Here is an 18,493-nt window from a genome sequence, read left to right as displayed (position 1 = left end):
CTAGAAACCTTAGGGACAATTTGCCCTATGGTCAGTTCCTCCATTTTCAGAGGAACTGTTCATACAAACACAACTATTTTAGAGTATCTGGGGTTCTACTAAAACGTATGTCTGAGAGAGGATACCCTAAAGGTCTTGTAAAGAAGGCAAGAAAAAGGGCCTGGTTCTGCCTAAGAGATACTCTTCTCGAACACAGGCCGCGCACAGACATGACAAAAAACATGACATCTGTAACAAGTTTTTGCACATGTAGTAATGAAGTACGGAATAACATTAATAGTCATTGGACCATGGTGTCAAATGAAATTAAAACCCAGGAGCTTCCAAATCATTTCTTTGAGAGAGGCAAAACATCAGGGATCATGTAGTGAGCTCCTTATTGGGAACACCACCAAAATCCTCCATAAGCACATTATGCAACCTGCCTCCGGTTACATGACATTTTAAATGTGCGAGTTGCACAGCATGTGGTCTTACCACAGAAACAAAGACTTTCGATCACAAGGAACGGACATCCAAATTAAGGGAGCTCACTAACTGTAATAGTGGAGAGGTCAACTATGTGATCAGATGTCCTTGTAGGCTTCTATATGTGGGGCAGTCAAGGCAAAAGCACAGACCCTTCAACATTGCAGTAGGATCAGATGCAGGGTCCAAGGGGCACCCCAGGTAGAACACTTTACCTCCTTGAATCATCCCATAGATAGCATACGCTGGTTAGTGATTGAAAAGGTCAGTATGAGCCCCAGCGGTGGCAACTTTGCTAATACCTTAAACCTGAGAGAGCGCTAAAGGATACACCGTTTAAACATGGCGGCGAAGGTCTGATTGAATTTGAGGAGACCTCTAGGCAGGTGGCAAGCCTAGGTAATGGCTAGAGCTAGACCCTTATGTCCAGGAACGCATTCTGCTAACCGCGCATCCAAATAATGGCAAGCTACGCAACTGGAACAAGGCTAACGCAAGGCATTATTCTGCTAGCAGTATTGTGTTCCTGGGAAATTACCCCCCTTGTTCTGTTTCTTTTTACTAAGAACAGACCGTTGGTGAAACTAATATTTGTTTATGAGCCAGGCTATGTGTAAAAACGATTATGTATGAGATGCTTCCCTCGATAGAACTGTTGCTTGTCAAATATCGTCACATATTTCCACTGGGGGAGTGGGACAGATACAATGTTAAAAATCAACAATGAACACCACGATAGGAAGTTGTTTTTGTATGCGCAATAATATCTGAAATTGTCTCTAAGGATGTGCTGAATATTGTACATATTTTACATGGGATTTTTAATGTGCTGGGGATGTAGTTACCCCATCACTTTTATGAAAGCGTGGCTGCACATTTGGAGCCCTCTATGCCATTAAAGTATGTATTTATGTTCTTGACACTGTATTATTAACTATGTGCATGCTCTTTAAATACGATGCTGATGTCGGAGACGCACATGAGACCGTTTTCAGATAATCTGCAATGTGATTGTCAACAAACTGCTCGACACTGCTGTTTTATTCGAGCGTGGACAGAGGCGGTTTTTTCTAGCCACTGGGAAAGTGTACCGAGTCATTTTGTTTCTTTTTGTGTACAGTACACGGGGAATATCTCGTACGCCTTTGAGGACATTTCGCAATACGCCAGCACTCGTAGGCTGCCCAGTTACAGACGCGTCACGCTTGGCAAACTTTCCACAGTGCCCCTTGCGTGCACGCTGACGCAGAGCCAGCGTTATCTGTTTTCAGACGCGCCGCTCGCGGAGCCGTGACCATGATGTAAGCGTTCGGGCCTCTTTGCTGTGCGATGCTTTTTCCTTTACTAACCAAAAATGCCCAATGATCATTTACTGATGTGCACATTTGATTGTATTTGTCATTCCAGAGACGGACGAATAAAAGGCCTCCCCTCTCACTTAGGAATTCGTTTCCACCGCTTTGGCTCAGTTCGTTTCTTTCGTTTAACATTTCCGGTCTGTGCACATAAGAGTTATAATATAGCAGAAACATGTCTCTTTTTTTTTTTTTAGAACGATGACATCCTCAGTATATCACTCACTTTTCAAGGCTGACTGCTTCAAATTGTCTGACGGCTTTTTTGGAAACGGTACCTGCCTAGGATGTTCCCGTGTGAACTCCTTAAACACGGTTGATTGTAGCCTTATATTCCAACTACAGTACAGGAGCCAACCAGTCCCCGTGCATTGCATGATCTATTCGTCAGTGTTCACATTGGATGAATGTCCCGGTGAGGATGAACACTTGGGGAGATGTTTATACGCACACACATAATACAATTAGTTTTTAATAAGTAGTCCATATGTCCTTTTTTTAATGGGTTGCTCCCCGTTTTAATTGATTTTCCAATTCTGATAAAAACCCGCTTTTGATGCTTTGATTGGGCCCTACCCCCACACCTTGCCGGGTCGAAACGTCAACATTTCCCACAGCCTGGATTGTCAATTGTTTCTCAAAGGGGCAGTTAGAATCATACGATTACCTCTGCCAAGATGTGACCATGCTTATGTTATATAATAAGTATAAAAGAACAATCTTTGTTGTAAATGAGTTAATCCATGCAATAGGTCTATGTTTCCATTACTAAAAACTTCACACGAGCACTTCTGTCATGAGCACCCCTTTATGTATCTTTTTGGAGCAACCATATATATATACCATATGTGTACCTATTTTTGGTGTTTTTCCAAACACAGACCATTTATGCATCCAAACATGTTTCCTGCGTGAGATGTTATAATTGGACGATAATAGAAGCATCATTCTCTGTTGCAGTTAGAAACAGTACCTACTCCCATCCTTAAGTTGTATAGGTTGTGGCTATTGGGGAGCATTTGGGATGTTTATTCATTTAATACCTTATCCGCATAGCGGATTGTTCCGATTGGACACTGTTGTCACGTATCTTTAACTACCAATATATAAAGGGCCCCCCTAGAAAATGAAATGTAGAGCAGACGCGCAGGAGAAATAACAAACTTCAAAACACAGAAACGTGTCTGCCCTCTGAAAATGATCAAGTGGCTCAGTTAGAGTCCAATCATGGGAAAAGGGCAGTAATGAGCTTGCTGTCCCCAGAATGAACACCTCACATAATCAGTCACACCAAGTTTTTGAAAAATATACACAAAATGTTATTCATTTTCTTAGATAGAAATATATCAATTCATAAAAAACAGGGTACCAACACATGGATGATGCGGTACTAGAATTCAAGAAATTACATACACCCCAAGCCGCAAACACTCACAAAACACTCATTCAAGGCAGTCACACATTTCATACTGGCAGTCAAAATCACACAATCCAAGTACATTCCAAACTCCTCAAGTATCATGAGTCAGATGTTGCACAATAAATCCGTCCTGAAACATTTTTTCCTGCACAAAGATAGAGACAAGGTGGCCTGGAAACAGGGCAGATAACAAAACGCCAACACGCGTTTCGGTGCAGGGCCAGATCTATGGCCACACCTTCATCAGGGCAATCAGAGTAGGGCTTAGGGGAAGAAGGGAATACAGCATTCAATCTGCAATAAAAACAACACAATATATCTTTAAACATTTTTTTTTTAAATAACACAATTTCTTAGTGTGAACATCATATTTAGCAATACATGGTCCTTTTATTTAAACCAATTAAAGGCAACATACTGATACCCAATTTCATTAACATTCTAGTAGCAACAACGAGCCCAAAAACTGCACAAGAGGGTCTGATAGTAAGGATTATGAAATGAAACTACAACCAAGCGAATCCCACCAATGCCACACAACAAAAAGACACTTTACACTTAGGGTCTTCTCAACTAATCAGGGAGGAGTTCTACAGCCAACAGACAGAGCCTATAGGCACAAAGGGAGGGGGGGGGGAGCAGATTGGGAGGGGAGGGGGAAAGGGAAGGGGAGGGAAAGATCGAGGGGGGGGGGGGGAGGTTTTTGTTTTCCAAGATCTAAAGGGTAATCTATCAAACATTTAATGCAGAGAATTCAATCACACTGGACTCACCAGTCGATAGGCAGCGGACTTTATAGCTGAGTGAAGAAAAATCAACATGGATTTCACACACAAACCAAATGCGGGACCGTCTTTTGATGGCACCCTGGGTTTAAAGAAAATAACCGTGTCTAGCATGAGTCCTGTGCTGAGCCCAACGGTTTACTATAAAAGGCTCAGCGTAGCTATAAGGCATACACTTACCCAGAATCAAAAGCAGTCGTTCCGTAGATGAAGGATCAGCTGCCGGGCCGTTCACGCGTTCTATCAGGCACACGGCAAAAAAACTGCAGTGAGAACCCGTATTTTTAGCTAGCGGGTCTCGCGAGTCATGATCTAAAAAAAGAGGAAACAAACGAAGCACACAAACCTCAGAATACAGGTTTGAGTCAAGGGCTCAATTTCAGGAAACACATTTACACTTTTTACGAACATTGCGATGCTCTGATAAAAGCTGTCAGATTTCAGATATTACGAGTACAGACCCAAAGCCCCTACTCGCTCCGACAACAGAGCGATATCTATCCTAGAGACACGCTACAGCAACGGCAAAGTTTACCTGGTTGCGGCAAGGTGATTTTGTCAAAATGGAGTACCGGGAGGCGGGATTTGCTTCCGATCTCTAAGCTGGTGTCTACCCTTTCCCTGGTGCAGGTGTTAAATTGACGAACTACTTTGTCCCGCCTCCCGGAACTCTGCTAGTCTTTGATAAAACACTGTCTTTACTGAAGTGATGTTGAGATCTTTGGCTGAGTTTAGCAGACCTGTGTTTACTCAACACATGGAATTCTTGAGACCCTAAAACCTTGAGAACCACTTAAATCACTATTTTCTAGTCTACTAAAACAAAATGTGGTAACAGTTCCTTCTCTTGTAAAATATAACGCGCTAACTGACAAAAGGAAATGCAGCGTTTCTGTGAACTTCATACCCTTCCTCGTTCGAAAATCGTGACAACAGTAGATGGCAGTCATTCTGCAGCTTCTTCAAAGAGCTGTTGATAGATACAATAGGACAGTAGTTCTTAACCTGTGGTCCACGCATCCCTTGTCGTCCACAGCACCTACGCAGAGGGTCCGCGACTTCTTAGAAAATTAAGTATCATTAACAGATTAAGAAATTGTATATAAATAAAGAAGCAAAATGTAAAATTGAAAATGTTTAAATGTTCTGTTAATGTGAAGGAAATTGAAACTGGAGGCTAAACATGAAGTTTTATCCTACAGATTTTTGGGGGCAGTGCAGCGCATCAAACATAGTATGGACAATGGATGGCCTCAACTGAATTTTGAATGGCTCTAATCTTCCCAATAAATTTGTTTTCATTTTTGATTTTGTTTTGTTTTATATTTGCCAGACCACGAAATAAAATATTTGATCATTTGTGTATATTTTTTTTTTACCATTTCGTTTTTATTGTCATTTGCGTATTTATATGATGAATTCCTTTTCTGTATTTTTTGTATTGTTTTGCTGTCAAGTTATCAGAATTGTTTAGGTTGATGACTCAGAGGGGGTGCACATGTTACAATAATGACTCCGTGGGGAACCTCTGATAATGACTTAGTGGGGGGGTCAACAGAAGTGAAAATGTTAAAACCTCTGCTATAAGTAATAAATAGATCTCCTTGTCCAAGAGATCAGCCTTGGTCCTGTGCCGGCGCAAATTTGGGTGTCACAATGAAGCATATGGATATTATTAGACCCTGTCATCTGCAAATCAGACTTGGTCCAGCTCCAGTGGGAACAGTCCAGCCCAGCCTATTTGGGGCTCTTCATTCGGGTGCAGCTTGGTTCCAGTGTACAGGATCCACATCTGGGTATACCCGTCGCACCGAAGGCAACTGAAATGGCCCAAATATTTCAAAAATGGGTGTTTGTTCCTTACACTCTGGGTCAAAGAGGACCTGACTTGGTAGTGGGCTGGGCTGTTACTATTGGAACAGGAACAAGGCTGTTCTGCTTACAGCTGGGTCTAATCTAGGGTGGCTTTGTGGGCAATAAATAATGGATTTGAAAGCGGCCCTTAGTAATTACCTGTGGCTGAGATTAATTCAAGTGTTTCATCCATAACTTTATTTTTGTATTCTTCGGTGTGTAATGGGTGTCTGTCATCACTTTCCAGAGTAGCAAAAATAGAAGGGCAATTAGATTATGAGTAGTGTTTGGGCAAATATTACACATTCATAGTCAACAGTACACACTTAACCCCCCTAAAAACCTTTCCACCACGGAAGTCGTTCAGGATTTGCCCTGTGAACTGGTTTGTTCAAGAGGCACCCCTACAACAAATACATAGACATTTAAAATACTGTCTATGGATTGAATGAGAAAAGGAAAATACTATGTACTCCCTGTTAACAAAGAAAGGCAGGGGGTGAAATTAATACATATCCATTCTGAACCTAAAAACTCAGTAAAGAGAGATGCACTCAGATTATTGATGATGTATATTTATCCACACCTGTATAAAGACCGGCAAGTTCCATAGATCTTCAGTAGGCATGTATCTTTTTTTAAAATTATTTTTATATTCTAATTATGCACAAACATATTAAAGTAAAATCTTATTGTTTTCTCTTTTACAATACTATACAGAATGTTTTACTTACTATAGAAATAATCCTATACATACCAATTTAACAAGAGTTTCAGATGTATATTCTGTGATATCTAGTAGACCTAATCAGAAGTCAGTTAACTTGTAGCAGAAATGTCTCCCAAATTCCATTGACTGAAACCAGCCTGTCTCAAACAGTACTTGTAACCCCATCCAACATAGCATATTTTGAAAGTATTGTGCCTAGTTCTATATTCTCGGAACTACAGAACACGATAAATTAGAAACTTGTGAAAATCAAGTCCCCTGTCCACAGGAAAAGTTAATATTCATCATAATAACCTTCATCACTGAAGCTGAGAGCATTCTAATAGATACTAAAAGAAAATGTTCATCTTTGTCCTTTGCTTCCAAGTGGAAGAGTCTCTGCATATGTTTTTAGTATCAGAAACGTATCTAAGCACATGCGAAAAGAATACCAGTTTCTCAATTAACCTTGCGTGTCCTCTAATTCTCCCCTGTACTATTCACATTGCAGCTGTTGCCGGATTCGAAAAATGCCCACCCAGGCATTGTTTTTTCACCATTACCGAAAATAACGTATTTTTAATAGGGCGTAAAGACCCTATGTACACAACTGGGGAAAATCAGTCTTACAATGACATTGGACATCCTTTCAAGCCTATACTCAAATCATGTAATTCTAGAACATTGCATTCTTTGTGGCCCTTACATTTGGTAGATGGGTGGACATAATAAAGGCTGTGATTCCCCTTTAGAGCACTTCCCTTATGAAAGTGTAGTCGGACAATACCAAAAGATTGCCCTTTCCTCTCCCACCTCCAAAATCTTTGAATCTTGGAAAGACCTGATCTATTTCCATTCACCATGCCACAGATTTGTAAACATGTTTGTTTCCCTCTTGGCGACAGATATTTTTCTTTAGACAAAAAAATACCTTGCCTAATCCCATGACCTATTCCCATAGGGTATTCTATGGCCTTAAGAACATAGGTGTAATAATCTCCCTTTCAATATGTTAAGGGGGTTATACCATTTTATATTTTATATTGCCCTTTGCAAGGAAGAAGCAAAATGTTTGTTGGAGCTTGTAAGGCTTTTTGGATTAACTATAGTAGGACTGAGGCGTCTCATAAGGTTGCTTTTCAGGAGGTGGGTAGAATCAGTCTTTGTTACTACTCCTCTACTATTCCCAATAGAAAGCATATCCTAAAAGGCTTGGTGTTCCAAACCTCGTGATGTAACGCGTGTTAAAGAATAGCTGTAGCCAAAGTGAAACAAGTAGAGTAAATTGCTTCGGAAGGTTGTGCTGCTCATGGTGAAAAGTTTGAAAAAAAATCCCTGCAGTTGCCTTTGTAAGGTTGAGCATTGAACCCTTTTCTTGATCGTCAGCATGGAGGTTGGTTTTCCAGAAGTGTTAAACATGCACAAAAATATAATATTATTGCTAAAGTGAAGTCTAGGAAAACATGCAGAATGTGTTTTCATATTTAGTGTTGACATTGATGAATCTGCAACTAACATCGTAAATTCTATTTCCTCCACCAGGAAAAATGACGTTTACATTGGATATTTGCCTCTTGCTCACGTTTTGGAGCTAAGCGCAGAACTTGTCTGTGTTTCTCATGGATGTCGTATTGGCTACTCATCACCACAAACTTTGTCAGATGAGGTAATTTAAGAATCCTTTCTACAAATGATCTGTTATCAGTTGTGCTTTCAAATCAAGATAACCCAATTGCACATTCATGTAACACTATGTTATCTTGCTGTCAATACTGCTACTTAACAGTCTGGCTGTTCTGCTATTATATTTGGTTGGAAATTGGTAATTCAGGACCTAAAAAGTCTAAAACAGGATAACCTTTCTTCCAAAAATGAAAATGTAGAGTATGCATTATTTGCCTGATTTTACAAGCAACAGTTCAGCTGTTCTCATGCTGCGTTGTGTATTGGCATATGGGTCTGGTCCCATCCAGGTTTTAGAATTCAACACCATTATCAATTTTTGCAGAAAAACTTGATGTAGCTATTGTGTGAGACTTTTGGACCAGTGCTAACTCGGTTACCAAATTTAAACCATCTGCTACTGTTCAGTTTGAAATGCTCTTAATGTTCAGATTACTTTAATACCATTTACAGTACAGAAAAGGAGCACCGTTATCAAAATTCCAAATAGAGAAAGATGGCTTTAGCTCATAAAACAAGTATTTACATATGCAATGGGTCTCGCCTTTGGGACCTTATATGTATTTAGCTATGCAGCACATTAGCCTGGGTGCTGAAACATCTACTGTTCTTTAACATGGAGGGAAAGAAAGCACCAAACTGCGAGACGAGCCATATATGGGAACACATGGAGAGAAATATTGCCTTTCAGCTGTAAATGGTATAGTCCGAAGCTCTGTTTTTAATATAAAGTCAGGGCATTCAGTGGTCATATCACTGAAAATACAAGATTTGCGAAAAATATTATTGACTACAGGTGCTTGCGGAAGACAATTTCTATGGACTGGAATCTAGAGCATGCTAAAGTGATTCTGGTATTTTACTGACCTCTGCTGGTCGTTTTCTTTCTAGAAAGTTAAATAGAGGTAGTTGCCATAAAAATAATAAAGTCCCTCAGCAGAAAGCAATTCTGGTATTTTACTGACCTCTACTGGTCATTTTCTTTCAAGAAAGTTAAATAGAGGCAGTTGAACAGACAAAAAAAGTCCCTAAGCGGAAGCAGACAAGTCCTAGGGCTCATCTCTAGAGCCCACAAAGTACATAAAAGTATATACAAGAGGTCTCGATTGCTCGACCCAAAAATGAGGAATTAATCACTCTTTCCCTGATCATTATTTCCCTCAGTTGGTGCATAGTAAAACAGTGTAAACACTTCGCAACTTCCAAACACATCCAGATATCTTCCTCTGAGTAATAATTTCAACACTTTATGCCAGTTGTGAACCCCGCAAGTCTGAAGAATACCCTATGAACAAAACAATGGAATCTGGCCAAAACACATTGCATTGAGCTTTGTTCCAACATTCGGAACCAGGAATATGGATTAGGAGCATACCAAGTCAACCGTAGCGAGCTTTTTACTCAAATACAATCCTCTTTTCCCTACTTTAGACCCCAAAAGCATCTCAAAACCATAATTTAGATGCACTTTTAACAGTCCACACTTAAGCCTTCATTTAAAGTACTTCTGCTGCTGGCCAAATTTGTTACTACCCCTCTCCTCTAAGGATCGGGCTAGTGACTGTCCTTGTGCATTGCAGTGCAATTGGCAAGGCCTCGGTCCGTCCAGTTAAACACTGAACTTCCCTTCTTTATCCCTTTATTTTAAGTGATATCCGCCCAAGTTGAGTGAATACTACACAGTAAGTAGTGAGATATATTAAACAAGCCACGGGGCTCCTCTGCATTTTTACCTTCTCTAAATCAACCATTCTTTAAGCATTATTTTATCACCCTTCAGGGTGCTCTACAATACGACACAGATAGGACATTTGCTTCATGTTTTGAAAATACCAACTGTTTCCCTCCTCCCTTTGAAGACGCTGGAATGAAAGCATAGGTTTTATATTTAGTCTTAAGGAGGTGGTAACCCTTGTGTCTTAAACCATTTTAAAGGATGTCAGGCTAATCATCTACTTGAAATTAGCCTCTTCTACTCCCAATATGATCACTTTAATTTCTCCATAGTTTAAGGCAAGTGAAAATAATTGGGCATATCCTACACAAAAAGGTTCAAAAGAAACGGTGGCCATTGGACATCCTGTTTTTAAAACACAACATTTTCCAGTTGTTGCTGATCCACCAAAGCGTTGGTGATTCTACTCAGGTGCTGTTATGTTGAATTTCTCCTAGGTCCATGTCTTTTGTGCTTATGTTTATCAACAGCTGTTAAAAACAGGATTTTGCCTAAAGGCCCCATCAAGCTTTTTGTTAGTTGGAAACGGATTTCACGTCGACGCTGCTCGTTGATTTGAAATTATTTATTGTGCCATGCTTTTAAACTTCTGCTACTATGTGTACTCTTATGGTTTTATAACCGAAATAAGGCTAAATGATGATGAATAAAGCATGTCCTCTTGCCCAATTTTGCATCATCAACAATCGATGGCATTAGGGGTTCCAAATTATCCTTTTCTTTTATGACCTCTGGTTGGGTTGTAAAACCTGTTGTGAAATCATTACCTTTAAAGTAATTTGCTGTTTGTTTCCTGGCGACTGGTGTCCCATGCAGGATAGCAAGAACAGGCCCCTCACTTAGAAATACTTTAAACTCGGTGGTGCATCCTACATTCGCATGAAGAATAACATTGTCCCACAAACAGAAGTTATTCAAAAAATATTGTCAAATTTTGTTTACATATTTTTCTGATACTTTAGAACATAATAGCAACATAAACTCATACTCGTGACCACACAACACTACAATTGTTCTATATATACATATTTATATTGTATACACAAAGAAGAACCCCCAAAAAACCAAATTCACAGGCAAACATACCCAGTCAGTCAAAATCACTCATACATTTCATCCGAACAGCCAGTTACACCACAATCACAAACTCACAACCGACAATATTCAAAATGTAAACAATAGATAACAATTCATATCAATATATAATACTAAAATATAGAAAAAAGCTCCAGATAACAATTCATATCAATATATAATACAAAAAAATAGAAAAAAGCTCCAGATAACAATTCATATCAATATAAAGTACAAAAACATAGGAAAAGCAAAAGAAGCACCGACGCGCTTTTCGGAAAGGAATTTCTTTACTAGACTCCGTCAGGGCGCAAATAAATCATTGGTTCCATATATGTATTGCTTGTTCTGGAATTATAGGTACCAAGGTAATACTCCAAATTAATGTTCATGCGGGGGTACAATCCTAATTCAGAGGAATAATCTGAATTCATATATGTAGGGGACAATGAAACCAAAATTATAAATCACAGTATATAACTTAAACATCCTTATTAGGCGTAGCTGAAATGGGCAGAGATATAAGTATAGAAAGTACATGATATCACAAGTGTTCAGAGAATATTCCAAAGTGATAAGTCAGAAAATTGTGTGTGTTCAGGCACAGAAGAGCGTGTACAGCGTCCAACCTCTCACATGGCCGCGTCACACAGAAACATGGAAGGAAATAGACTAAACAGACCCTTTTGCCACACCCAGGAGTGAGTCCGTTATCCGTTATGGTAAGAAAATCAGTGACGTATGCAACATAATGAATACATAACATACCCCATTTTAATGAAGAATGGCACGAGTAACGAAAACCGGGTCTAGTAAATTCAGACGTACAGTCTATAGAGCAGTCAGTGGCTCACAGTTGTAGGGAACCTTGCTACCTGTATGATAAAAATAGCAGACCCTTAGGCATAGTACGAGCAGTCTCCTCCTAGTTCAAAAATGGGTCTAATAGTGCCAACGATCAAACTAATGAACGTACAGTGGGATACAAGTCACCTAGCACAGACCAGGAACCAAGGCAGGATAGAAAGGCTATTGCTTTTTAGGTCGAGCCTAGGCAGAGCATGTGCTACTGTGCGAGGCATGCTGCTCCTGGATATGGGCTTTAACCACCACCCATCTTTTCAATTGGCTTTCTCTTACTGTTGTTTGTAAATGGCCACTTGTGATTGGTCAATAGCCTTATTAATTCCTCCTTTTGGACTTTCGTAACCTCGCAAGTTGACTGCCCCGGTTACATGTGCTTTTACACTTCATGTTATTTCCTAAATTTCAAGAGCACTAATTTTTATTTAGATTGGTCTGCCTCTACACATGTTCCTGCCATTAAACTGTCATGGCTGCTTCATTTTTTTGGTGACCACTGTCCCGCTCTTAATCGCCCAATGCCGTTCCCCTCACCACCTCCACCCTCCCACAACAGTGCATGCCCGACGACAACACCCTTCGAGGTCGCTGCTTCTTGTTTTATTTGTGGTAAACTCTCACTTTAGCGCTCTAGTTTGCTGTCTCGCCTGCAGGCATTTGTCCCCCGAGCCACATTACAATCTTTAACCCGTGTGGTTTCTGCAGGTTGTGAACTCTCTCCCAATAGTAATTGCTTTTTGAATGTTTTTTTTTTTTATTGCTTTCAAATTTACATGCACTGAACTGTTTGATAAGGAACTGATTTAGTCCTAGCCGTACCAACCTTTTCAGTTTCAAACGTGCTCAGATTAAGGTCCTGTGGGAGCTTTACATTACTGTTGCATGTATTTCGCTTTTTGTTGTCTGCATACACATTTAATTAAAATAACGTCAGATGTTGGTTGTTTGTTTACAGTTGCTGTTGAGGTGCTATTCCTTTTAACACGTGTTTAACTATTAACTCAATAACAGTAGCATACAACTTTTATTCTTTGTAGAGCAACTAAACTAAACACAGCACATTTCTTTATTTGTGAGGTATTGGCATAACCAAGGGAGTTCCTGAAACTGCTCCATTCCTAACACCGGCGGGAATGTCCTAGTTTTATAAAAAAAAGAACGCAACCCATTAACCAGACACTGCAGTCAAGTACAAATAATGGGGGAAGGGCATATATTTCCTTTCTAAGTCAGTCACTTTATTTCGGAGGTTCCTATTTTTCAAAACCATGCTGCAGTCGCTGGAATGTAAACTAGAAAATGCATATATCGAGGTAAAGAGTGATATCTCCAGTTGCAGGCAGCTCGTAACTATCTTGCTAATTTTATCATGCAGTTTCTTTGTAAGGAAAATATCCGAAGTGGGAAACCTATTTAGCTGTTTTGCCAATTACCCAGTTATGTTTTTTTGCCAGGAACATGCAGTGTGGGATTTGTAGTTTTGTGTTTACCTTTTTGATTATGTGCTTGTCTAGTGCAAACACAGACACCCATAATTGGCTGATAGGATGCTGCATGGCGTTCAGCCACTTGGCAGTTGATAGACTCCTTATGCTAACAACTCCTTATGCCAATGCGTTCAGTGGGTTTCTGTACTTAATTAATTTGTATTTAATGTTGCCCTTTATCCAGCAGTAACCTCCTAGTCAACTTTACTGGCTGTATTTACCACAGTAGAGGTGAAGTTGATAAATAAGCCTGAACTTATAATGTCTTGTTCCAGGATGTTGTTACTCTTTTTTTCAGGCTGAATCTTACTCTCGTCTCCGCTCCCTCATAACCAATTTCCCATTTTCTGGTTCTCCAGCGCTGCAAGGTTATACAAATGGCAATATCGCTATGCAAAAATGATTTACTCCACTGCAAATAAAACAAGCATTTGTAATGCAACAGGTCTGGCATTTACGAAACTCTAGTAAATGCGACACCTATTGTATTGCAAATGCTTGTTTGTAAAAGTGCCCATGCGGTGCTTTCACTCTGTCGGCCGTGCCCTTTTCATTCGACAAGCTGCGTCTAAAAAAGGGGCATGGCTGCAATTAAAGTGAGACCGTGGCATGGGCCGCTTTTATAAAAATAATTTTTTGTTTCTCCACTTGAAAACAAATGCTTTTTTTGTAAAAGTGCCCAATGCCATGGTCTTTCTTTAATTGCGGCCGTGCCCCTTTCCTTAGACGCAGCTCGGCTGAGGAACGGGGAGCGGCCGCCATTAAAGTAAAAGTGCGGCATGGGGCATTTAAAAAAAAAAAAAAAAGTTCCTAAATAAAAAAAACATGTGACCGCGTTCGATGCTGTGGATAAACCAAAGGCACGGCTGCCACTGTATGAGCGTGCCATGCTATGGGAAAAAAATAAAGCAAAGGGGGAAGAGCTTGTCCTATCTGTAATGGCAGTCAGGAGAAAACCATTTAAGCAAATAGTGCTTGGAGGCTTTAATTAAAGCCTACGGAGTAACATCATGTAAAGGGGGTGTGCTCATGTGAGGGGTTAAAAAATTAGACCAGGCGGTACTAAGGAGGAACTACTAAGCCTATTGACAAATGAAAAAAACAGATTCCAAAGGACAATGACACAAGCCAATGAAAAATATGGGCAGAGCTTCAATGACATACCTAAATACAGCATGCCTCACAGAGCAGCACAGGCGCAACCAAGGCTCCACCTAAAATCAAAAGGAAAAAACCTTCTCATTTTAAACTCCAAAAGCTCTTAACTTTCCCAAATGCGAAACCGATTGCATTGCAAATGCTTGTTTAGACAATCAGCCATTTTCGAATTATCAAATTAAAGGCCTAATCAGTCTCACTGTTTGGTGTACAAATGCTTCATCAGGCGTGTAAAAGGCTAAAATAGACTCTTATTTTGGTTGCTGTTGAGCTCATTTTGCAAGGATTGTGACTTTCATGTTCAACAGAGAAACGTTCATTACAAATATGAGGAGGTTGATTTGGGCAACCCACTTCTGTGTCCTCCCAAACGTTCTGCCTCCTTCCAGAGAAGTCAGAATATTGAATTGCATTATGACATGAAGGACACGCATGTACAATATCAATTGTACTGAAACTGTTCACAAATTAGACTGACTGTGGTATTTGGACAGTTTACAACCAAATTGTTAGAAACCAGCAATGACCACTCCATCATGTTCTGCATGAAAGGAGGAGCCCCTCTGGAATGGACCTCGGTATGTACTTCACAAACGCCATTGTGACTAGTAGTTGACTCTTTAACATGCCCTGCGTTTTAGAAAAGAAGGTGTCAATATGAATTGTGGATTCCTGGGTGACATAGTGCGGAGTCATTCCAATCATGCCCAAAAATAAAAGTTGGTTTAAAAGAAAAAAATGTTATAGCATTTCAAACCCAATTTTCGAGAGCGGATTAGGCTTAGAATCGGAATTTACTACAGAATCAAGCTGCAGAACTATAGTTACAGGTAAGTAATGTTTCACTACTGCTCTAAATGTATCGTCATTCAAAGTGTAGTCGTCTGTAAACCTTGGATGGACTGACTGAAATATTTATACTTGACATGGGTGAATTTGGCATCCATGTTCTGCATACCAGTGAGTAGTTGGATTTAGTATCTGAATTTGTAGCTCTTGGCTACATACTGAGCCGGAGCTGTTAGGATCTGCATTAATAACAGTACAGTAAAGATACATGACAGTGAAGTTCTGTGAATGGAGAGTATATTATAAAGTGTTTGTTTGTCATATCCAAGAATGAAATTCATACTACTAATTACCAATTGGATGAGCTTGGACACTTGTTACATCTGTTATTCAGCGCCAAGATACCCTTGGGTGAACGAGTGCTTTACAAATACTCATGTTTTATGTTATGTTTTGTTATGTTTCTGGAGACGCACACTCTCCAAATGTTTCTCTGAACTCCTTGGTAATTCCAGGATGATTATTTCGTCATATCTGTCATCACCCTGTCCACCAATTGCCTAGCTCCCCACCTGTGCCTGCATCAGTGGTCTGTTTGTATCTTCATGTCTTTGTCTGTACTTGTTGCATACATAGTGGGCCAAACTCAGAGTTTCAAACTAAAAAAAATGCTTTTCGGAATGTTGATAGCCCATTTTGCAATTGGGTAACAAGTTACTGAATCGCAAAATGGGTTTATAAGGGCATAACAGATTGCTGTATGAAAGGGGCATGTTTAGCGCATACCTTCCAAATAGCATTTATAGTATGTATCAATGTTTTGCGTTCATTATCTGATAGCAAATCATTGAAATTTTACTAACTCCAAGGATGGGGTGGTAAGATATTCTCAAATGGGAAAGTGTCCCTCTGGGACCCCTGTCTTTTTGTGAATGTAAAAAAAAAAATGTGTAGTAGGTAGTGGTCAGGGACCACTGCCTACTCTCACACTATCTCGGAATGGGTTCGCAATTTATCAACTACCTCATGATTATTGATGAGGTAAGTCAGATTTATACCTATTACTAATCAGAGTTTTGTTAATAAACTTATTTTTATATAGGTCGGCTTTCAAAATTCTACACTGGTTGCAATTTGCGACAATGTTTTTTGTACCCGTTTCCCATTCTGTATCACTACTCTTGTTCGTTTTTTAAAATTTATTTTTTATTATTATTGTTTGTTGGTATCTGTATATAAGTTCCTGTTCTGTCCAAGTTGTTGGTTATAACGTTCTTGTACACTTCGGTCGGGCCAGTGGTAAAAGAAACGCTGACCTAGAACACCCAATTCTCCCTTAGCAATAAAGTGTTTGTGTGCATTTGCATGGGAGAAGGCTGCCACATTTTCGAAGGTGCAGATAAGTTTTCGTGAAACACTGGCGCAAGCAGTCTGTATGATGTACCTCTGTCAATATTAGCAAGGCTTACTGTAGTGTTCTAAATGTTGTTGCTTTCTGTTTTAAACCCGTTTAGTCTACTAAAATCAAGAAAGGAAGCAAAGGAGACTCCTCAGAACTTCAGCCAACGTTGATGGCAGCTGTTCCAGTAAGTGTGCCCCGCTGTTTGCTTGACGCATACGCCTAAAAGTTTAGTTAAAGTTACTGTAACTTACAGATGTAAAGAGCACGGACGTAATGATACGTTCTGTACATAATGTTCTACGCTTTAGTGTTTAAAAATGTCCAGGTATAAATATTTACACTGCAGTGTGAACCTCCACATGCTGTGAATGTCGTCATGCTTGAATTTCCGAGACATCAGGTATTATTAGTAATTTCAGTATGCCTCATGTGGTGGTATTTAGGATGAGCTGTTCATTGTGCTGGTGCCATTGACCCGTAGCTCTGTTTCTTATTTTCATTCCTTCCTCTCTTGCCACCAAAAGTCAGAATGTTAAATCTGAGGGAAAAACTGGAGGTTGCCAGACAGCTGCAGCTTTACCTAGATCAAGAAGCAAAATGGTTAAACAATTGACTTATGCGACATGGCTATAGCACAGGGTCAATTAAAATACTTTTAGCACATTTGCCAACTTAGCTGTTTTAAGCATTTATTTTTTAAAAGAAAGGCCGCGAAGCATGTTGGTGAGTGCGGATAATCTTGCCTCCAACCGTTCTTATGCGAATTGCTCGTGGAAAGTGTCTGGGCAGTACCAGCCCTGAAATTCAACATTTGTGGGATATCCCCTGGGTTTCGCCCTACAGCTTGTGTATTTTCTGTCTTCTATAATGTACATGAATTGTGCTTTGGCCTATATTGGCACCTAGACAGTAGTTAAACTTAGCAGTTAGATGCGGTTATTGTAAGAAGAGGTTTGTCTGGTTTATTTTCTCTTGTGTGGGTTCTCGGACAGCTGAAGGTCCCACCCCTTTTGTATGCACACCGGAGCTACTGGAGTCCTCTTCATGGGTGGATAGATAGGAGCAAATAGATCTGCAGACGAACCAGACCCTCACCATCCATCCTAGTACAGAGGCCCTTTAACTGGGAGCAGAGTTGAACACAAAGTTCGCCAGAATGTAACCAGTACGAGAAACGTGTAGCCTTAAAACACACAAGTTTTCCCCTTACAGCCAGTCCTATCTCATCACTTCCGTTTTTGATAGTGCCCTGAATTATGAGCGGTACAAAAGGGGGTGGTGATGGCCGGAGCATCTGAACCAATCAAACACTCACACCCAGTCAACAGATCTGGGTGTAATCCATCATCGTTCTTTAGCCCACTCTGCCACCCCATTTCAGACATGGCCATATGCAAATCAGTCTAAACCTGTGCCTCATGGGAACAGTCCAGCCTGAACTGCCAAGCCATGCCTTCCCTGGACCGGAAACATGCTTCCTAGGACCGGTTTCTGGCATTACAGCCGTCTTCAGCCAGGCTTGCTTGAATCCAGAGGCAAAGTGAGCAAGGGACTCACGTCTGAGCATACCCTGACAACTTATGGCGAACAAAGCGGTACAAAAGGGGGTGGTGATGGACGGAGCATCTGAACCAATCAAACACTCACACCCAGTCAATTATGAGAGCGCTCCTCTGTATGGCACCTGAAACCCTTGGGCGGCTTAAAAAA

At 40.2% G+C, this 18,493-nt stretch overlaps 1 protein-coding gene across 1 annotated transcript in view; it reads left to right on the top strand.

The window, feature by feature from the left end:
* The window catches only part of ACSL3 (acyl-CoA synthetase long chain family member 3), a 569,394-nt gene that overhangs the window by 347,901 nt on the left and 203,000 nt on the right, over positions 1 to 18,493 (top strand). Inside the window, exons 7-8 of the mRNA XM_086943874.1 lie at positions 8,134 to 8,257; positions 16,896 to 16,967. Of these exons, the coding sequence (XP_086800000.1) occupies positions 8,134 to 8,257; positions 16,896 to 16,967 (196 nt within the window). The remainder of the gene's footprint in view (positions 1 to 8,133; positions 8,258 to 16,895; positions 16,968 to 18,493) is intronic.

This window comes from Lissotriton vulgaris, chromosome 11 (genome assembly GCF_964263255.1).
Source record: "Lissotriton vulgaris chromosome 11, aLisVul1.2, whole genome shotgun sequence".
NCBI classification, from domain to species: domain Eukaryota; kingdom Metazoa; phylum Chordata; class Amphibia; order Caudata; family Salamandridae; genus Lissotriton; species Lissotriton vulgaris.
The sequence above is the reverse complement of the archived record's forward strand: the minus strand, read 5'-3'. Positions and strand labels throughout refer to the sequence as shown.